This window comes from Cydia splendana, chromosome 26 (genome assembly GCF_910591565.1).
Source record: "Cydia splendana chromosome 26, ilCydSple1.2, whole genome shotgun sequence".
NCBI lineage: Eukaryota > Metazoa > Arthropoda > Insecta > Lepidoptera > Tortricidae > Cydia > Cydia splendana.
Window position 1 is genome coordinate 9,935,820 of NC_085985.1, and position 7,008 is coordinate 9,942,827.

Below are 7,008 nucleotides of genomic sequence, written 5' to 3' on the forward strand. Positions count from 1 at the left end.
GTACCTGATATAGCCATGGCGGGAGCACACGGCAGCTAGCTGACCGCCCTGACCGCACCAGCACAGGTCAGACACCCAGATGTCTCGGCGCAGTTGGAGCCGGTCATGTGCCAGGTTTTTGTCTGAAGATGGGTTCTATTACTAACGTATCTGATATAGCCATGGCGGGAGCACACGGCAGCTAGCTGACCGCCCTGACCGCACCAGCACAGGTCAGACACCCAGATGTCTCGGCGCAGTTGGAGCCGGTCATGTGCCAGGTTTTTGTCTGAAGATGGGTTCTAGTACTAACGTACCTGATATAGCCATGGCGGGAGCACACGGCAGCTAGCTGACCGCCCTGACCGCACCAGCACAGGTCAGACACCCAGATGTCTCGGCGCAGTTGGAGCCAGTCATGAGCCAAGTTTTTGGAGCTGAAGATGGGTTCTATTACTAACGTACCTAATATAGCCATGGCGGGAGCACACGGCAGCTAGCTGACCGCCCTGACCGCACCAGCACAGGTCAGACACCCAGATGTCTCGGCGCAGTTGGAGCCAGTCATGAGCTAGGTTTTTGGAGCAGAAGATGGGTTCTATTACTAACGTACCTGATATAGCCATGGCGGGAGCACACGGCAGCTAGCTGACCGCCCTGACCGCACCAGCACAGGTCAGACACCCAGATGTCTCGGCGCAGTTGGAGCCAGTCATGAGCCAGGTTTTTGGCGCTGAAGATGGGTTCTATTACTAACGTACCTGATATAGCCATGGCGGGAGCACACGGCAGCTAGCTGACCGCCCTGACCGCACCAGCACAGGTCAGACACCCAGATGTCTCGGCGCACTTGGAGCCAGTCATGAGCCAGGTTTTTGTCTGAAGATGGGTTCTATTACTAACGTACCTGATATAGCCATGGCGGGAGCACACGGCAGCTAGCTGACCGCCCTGACCGCACCAGCACAGGTCAGACACCCAGATGTCTCAACGCAGTTGGAGCCAGTCATGAGCCAGGTTTTTGTCTGAAGATGGGTTCTATTACTAACGTACCTGATATAGCCATGGCGGGAGCACACGGCAGCTAGCTGACCGCCCTGACCGCACCAGCACAGGTCAGACACCCAGATGTCTCAACGCAGTTGGAGCCAGTCATGAGCCAGGTTTTTGTCTGAAGATGGGTTCTATTACTAACGTACCTGATATAGCCATGGCGGGAGCACACGGCAGCTAGCTGACCGCCCTGACCGCACCAGCACAGGTCAGACACCCAGATGTCTCGGCGCAGTTGGAGCCAGTCATGAGCCAGGTTTTTGGAGCTGAAGATGGGTTCTATTACTAACGTACCTGATATAGCCATGGCGGGAGCACACGGCAGCTAGCTGACCGCCCTGACCGCACCAGCACAGGTCAGACACCCAGATGTCTCGGCGCAGTTGGAGCCAGTCATGAGCCAGGTTTTTGGAGCTGAAGATGGGTTCTATTACTAACGTACCTGATATAGCCATGGCGGGAGCACACGGCAGCTAGCTGACCGCCCTGACCGCATCAGCACAGGTCAGACACCCAGATGTCTCGGCGCAGTTGGAGCCAGTCATGAGTCAGGTTTTTGGAGCTGAAGATGGGTTCTATTACTAACGTACCTGATATAGCCATGGCGGGAGCACACGGCAGCTAGCTGACCGCCCTGACCGCACCAGCACAGGTCAGACACCCAGATGTCTCGGCGCAGTTGGAGCCAGTCATGAGTCAGGTTTTTGGAGCTGAAGATGGGTTCTATTACTAACGTACCTGATATAGCCATGGCGGGAGCACACGGCAGCTAGCTGACCGCCCTGACCGCACCAGCACAGGTCAGACACCCAGTTGTCTCGGCGCAGTTGGAGCCAGTCATGAGCCAGGTTTTTGTCTGAAGATGGGTTCTATTACTAACGTACCTGATATAGCCATGGCGGGAGCACACGGCAGCTAGCTGACCGCCCTGACCGCACCAGCACAGGTCAGACACCCAGTTGTCTCGGCGCAGTTGGAGCCAGTCATGAGCCAGGTTTTTGTCTGAAGATGGGTTCTATTACTAACGTACCTGATATAGCCATGGCGGGAGCACACGGCAGCTAGCTGACCGCCCTGACCGCACCAGCACAGGTCAGACACCCAGATGTCTCGGCGCAGTTGGAGCCAGTCATGAGCCAGGTTTTTGTCTGAAGATGGGTTCTATTACTAACGTACCTGATATAGCCATGGCGGGAGCACACGGCAGCTAGCTGACCGCCCTGACCGCACCAGCACAGGTCAGACACCCAGTTGTCTCGGCGCAGTTGGAGCCAGTCATGAGCCAGGTTTTTGTCTGAAGATGGGTTCTATTACTAACGTACCTGATATAGCCATGGCGGGAGCACACGGCAGCTAGCTGACCGCCCTGACCGCACCAGCACAGGTCAGACACCCAGATGTCTCGGCGCAGTTGGAGCCAGTCATGAGCCAGATTTTTGGCGCTGAAGATCGGCTCGGGCTCGCCGATGCGGTAGATTTTCAGGTCGTTTTCTTCGCCTCCTGAAAATATTTTTTTTTTGGCAAAATGAAATAATAAATAATAATTTAGCTTTACTTGTAATGTAGAACTAGCCTTATGAACCAATTTTGCATGTATAACTGGCCTTAAAATTTATAGTTTATGATGGTTCATTATTTTGTAAGCGGGTAGTTTTTGCACAGTGTAGTTTTTCCTCAGTCACCCGTTGACCACGAACGCTGTAAAGGGTTCGAAACGTCGGGATGTAGTATGTATTCAATATACGCGATATAATCCGTTTCAATAGTTATATTTCATGAGTAACTATCGCGGTAACCGAAGACAATATTTTTGGCAAAAATTTCATTTATGGTACAAGGTTTTCTCACTGACTATCTAGACACGCCGTAGTACACAAGTCCAAAGAAAAAGGAACTGGCGACGCAGCAAACGTGTGTAATATTACACGAACTATTTCGAGCTACTTTTGAGCCCTTCACAACTTGAAACCTACTTAACCTTTCTTCTTCGTCGTTATCCTCACAGCTGAGGGTCGTGACTACCATAAGTAGCTCTATCTATAAGAAGTCTCCAGGCTGCTCTGTTCTGAGCCTGATGACTGATACTTAACCTACACAAATGAAATTTGGCACATTTATTCAAGCCCCTTAGCTTGTCTAGAATACAAAATTTCGTAATGTAGCTCAAATAGTTATTGATAAATTAACGTTTAACCTTTTGAACGCCAAACGGCGCATCCATTTGCCGTACCACTGACGCCACGGGGGTAAAATTTAGTTTTGTGAATAAATAATGCCAACCTAACCTAACTGGGGGTGTAACATCGTGATCCCAGTAAAGCAATAACAACAAGAATCTTGATAGAGTTAGACCGAGAAAAGTCTGCAGCGATTTTGATACCACACGCAGTGCAAGTGTTATTTTAAACGTCAACCTTCTATGAAATTATGACGTATAAATAACACATGCACTGCGAATGCTATCAAAATCGCTGCAGACTTTTCTTGATCTAACTCTAGGAAAAGTCAGATAGCAGTCGCTTTTGCCAAAACCAGTGCCGAATAGGTTTCAGCGATAATATGTGACGTTCCACGGGTAAAGGTACCTTATGGCGGTTGGCGCTTACTCTATTTATTTTATTTAGAAATTTAATTCAGGCAACAAGGCCCATATTACAAATGCCTTACAGACTAACATACATATAACTACTCTACTACTATTACTACTATTATTAACGCCGCTCCAATAAGTACTATAGCGATGCCATGCCACGTAAGCGCCAGCCGCCATAAGGTACCTTTTCCCGTGGAACGTCAGATATGAAGAGGATGACTAGGTACAACATACCCGTGGCAAATAGCTGTTCTGCGGCGCACACTCTCATTCGATCCAGCTTGCCCCCCGTATCGACAAGTACTTCCTCCTTCTTCTTCCATATCTATAAATATATATAAACATTTATTACATTTCTTACACATTACCAACCTAGCCTAAAAGCAAAGCTTGTACTATGGCTGCTAGGCGACGATATACACACTTATATAGATAAATGCATACTTATATACATAGCAAACAAAACAAAAAAAAATATTTGTTCATCACACAAATAAATGCCCTTACCGGGATTCAAACTAGCCACGCCAAATTAAGCCGAATAACTGTGTTTTCCGCGTTTTTATTTCTATAAAGTATATGCATACATACATACATAAAGTAACATATATCTTCTGTACACCTACTGTACATATTGTATTGTTGTTTGTTATCCCTTAACCTTTTGGACGCCAATGACCGATATATCCGCACAGGTTCAACGCCAAAGACTGATTAATCGGTCACAGACCACAGAGCAACATAAACCTATGTGCATATGCATAAAGTTTAATTTCAGTTTTGACACTTCGGTGACGTGGCGTCCGCGTGACAGCTTTTGTGTTTGACACGGCGTCGAAAAGGATAATAAAATAAAAAAAAAAAAAAAAAAAGCCCTTTATTCATTGTAACGTGTTTACATAAAAAAATTTAAAATAAAACTATCGAAAAGGATAAATAAATAAAAAAAATAACAAATATAACAACGCCAGTACTAAGCGCGCTGATCAGTCGTCGGCACCGCCCGACGCCGACCACATGTCCTGTCCCATAGTCGGCAGTATAACAGGGGTGGAGAGTTCCATCTGAACTATGAACATGGTGTCACGTTGACAACGCCAGTACTGAGCGGGCTGACCAATCATTGACATTTATCCCATAGTTGACAGTGTAGGTGCCAATTGGAAGTAATTACCTTGACAACACCAGTACTGAGCGCGCTGATCAGTCGTCTGCACCGCCCGACGCCGACCACATGTCCTGTCCCATAGTCGGCAGTATAACTGCGGTGGAGAGTTCCATCTGTACTATACACTTGGATCTGAAAAAAAGGGCAGTCAACTATGGTTGTTTGATTTATAATAAAAATAAAATGAAAAATAGTTATTTACAATACATGTGTGGAAAAGAGGAAATTCGAAACGAGTGGCGATAAATTAAAACACGACCGAAGGGAGTGTTTTAAATCGACACGAGATGCGAATTACTTATTCGCACGTGTATCGTACAACGTTTTAACTTAAATTCACACTCGCATCATCACACTTAAATGTGACGTTTTCCATGAAAAGAGATCTAATTGTCGATAGCGCTTACGCCAATATTAACGGTGCTCCAATATAAATACAATGCCTAAAAATAAATGCTTTGATTGATTTATTGAATACCTGTTGATTCTTCTTCCCCAGCAGTATCTCGGTCTGCTCCGCATTCCCCCACTCCATGCAGGTGACGCCTTCATCTTTCTGCAGAGACTTGATGTCGACCAGGTTCTCTATACACTTCTTATTGTTCTTTGTAGCGTCAGTGTGGTATTTCACATCTGGAATTATGTTTGGAGATATAATTATTAAGCGCCACTTGCATTATCCCACTACCCCGGGGTTAGCTGGTTAAACCAGTCTCAAATTGTACTGGTAACCTTGTAGGGTGTCACATGTAAACCCACCTACTTATAAGCTCCACCTAATAATGTGTAATGTGATGTGCAATAAACATTTTGAATTAGGATGCTACAGCACTGCTTAGATTCTTTTTTTATGATATATGAGGCAAACGAGCAGACGGATCACCTGATGGTAAGCGATTACCGCCGCCCATGGACACCCGCAACACCAGTGGGCGCAGCACGGTTCCATTTTTATCGTCTATCGCTATGCGCGTCCCTTTCGCACATACTTGTTAGAACGTGACAGGCATGGTGACAAGGGATAAAAACGCGACCGTGCTACGCCGCCAGAAGGGTTGTAAGCGCGGGAAGGTTTGATAGCAGAAACAATGTAATGTTCTGTGAACTGGCGATGAATTATTATTACTGTACAAAGGCAATGAAAAAAGCTTACATTATGTGCACAGTAACAAAAAATAAACTCCCCTACAAATAAAACGCACATCACGACTTAATAATACTAAATACCCAAGACTTGATTTCTATGGGGTTATTTTGATGTTTATTCTGCCATTAATTATGCATGTAATTAAGTCGGAGGGCTGCTGACCTGCAGCGAATGTGGCCGCACATTTGCTGCAAAGATTGGCTACGTCAGTCGCCTGAGAGCACACCAGCGACGCTCTCAGCGGTAGAAAAGCAGTCGCTGTAGCCGAAAACGGCTAGGAGATGAGAGAGAGAGGTAGCAACAATTATATTGTATGTTTATTTTAGTTTAATCTTGAGCTGATTGGCGCCGATTGATTGAAATTAAAATAATATTCAGCATTTACCTACCGACAATTGTAAATTGCAATACCACGCTACTTACGTTTAAATGAACCTATTTTAGTGGCGACAAATATGTCTATTTCCGTATCCTCTTGTTTTATTTGCATTTTGTATTATTTAACATCTAAGTTTAAAGAATAAAATTTAATTCACTAATACGACCTTAACATGTATAACCAACACGTGAATTTGTTTTGAAAATGCCTATTTGACTTTGACATAAGACTTCGTAAATGCCACTTCGTTATACGTATAGTATTTGACGTAAAATAAACAAATAGGTTAATACAATTAATGAAAAATTACTAGATAATTAAGTATGTTGACAAAATTCTCTTAAAATGGCATTTCCTACGTTTTTATCTTAATATAACCTGATTCTGTGTAAAATTTGAGTTATTGATTTGTAATTATCTCAAAGGTACATTACGTGTAATGAAGCTATTTGAGACTATCCCGTGTTACGCAAGTTACGTTTATAATATACTGATGATATGATTATTTTAAAAATACATTTATTTACATAAAATCTTAGAGCATTTAATAACAGGAGTCGGCTGTAAGAGGGTTACCTTCAATGTTACCTTTCTGCCGAAAACCTTGCACGTTTATCTGACACATGAATCTAGGATATACTTAGGTTATGGCATGAGTGGTGGGGGTAACTGACAGAACGGGATAGTCT

The 7,008-nt window shown here is 44.9% G+C and overlaps 1 protein-coding gene across 1 annotated transcript in view; it reads right to left on the minus strand.

The window, feature by feature from the left end:
• Positions 1-6,548, minus strand: part of LOC134803450 (WD repeat-containing protein 74) — a 28,285-nt gene extending 21,737 nt beyond the window's left edge. Inside the window, exons 1-5 of the mRNA XM_063776268.1 lie at positions 6,364-6,548; positions 5,272-5,426; positions 4,800-4,925; positions 3,860-3,950; positions 2,355-2,532 (exon numbers count right to left, since the gene is read on the minus strand). Coding sequence (XP_063632338.1) covers positions 2,355-2,532; positions 3,860-3,950; positions 4,800-4,925; positions 5,272-5,426; positions 6,364-6,430 — 617 coding nt within the window. The 5' untranslated portion in view covers positions 6,431-6,548. The remainder of the gene's footprint in view (positions 1-2,354; positions 2,533-3,859; positions 3,951-4,799; positions 4,926-5,271; positions 5,427-6,363) is intronic.
• Between the last annotated feature and the right edge of the window lie 460 nt (positions 6,549-7,008).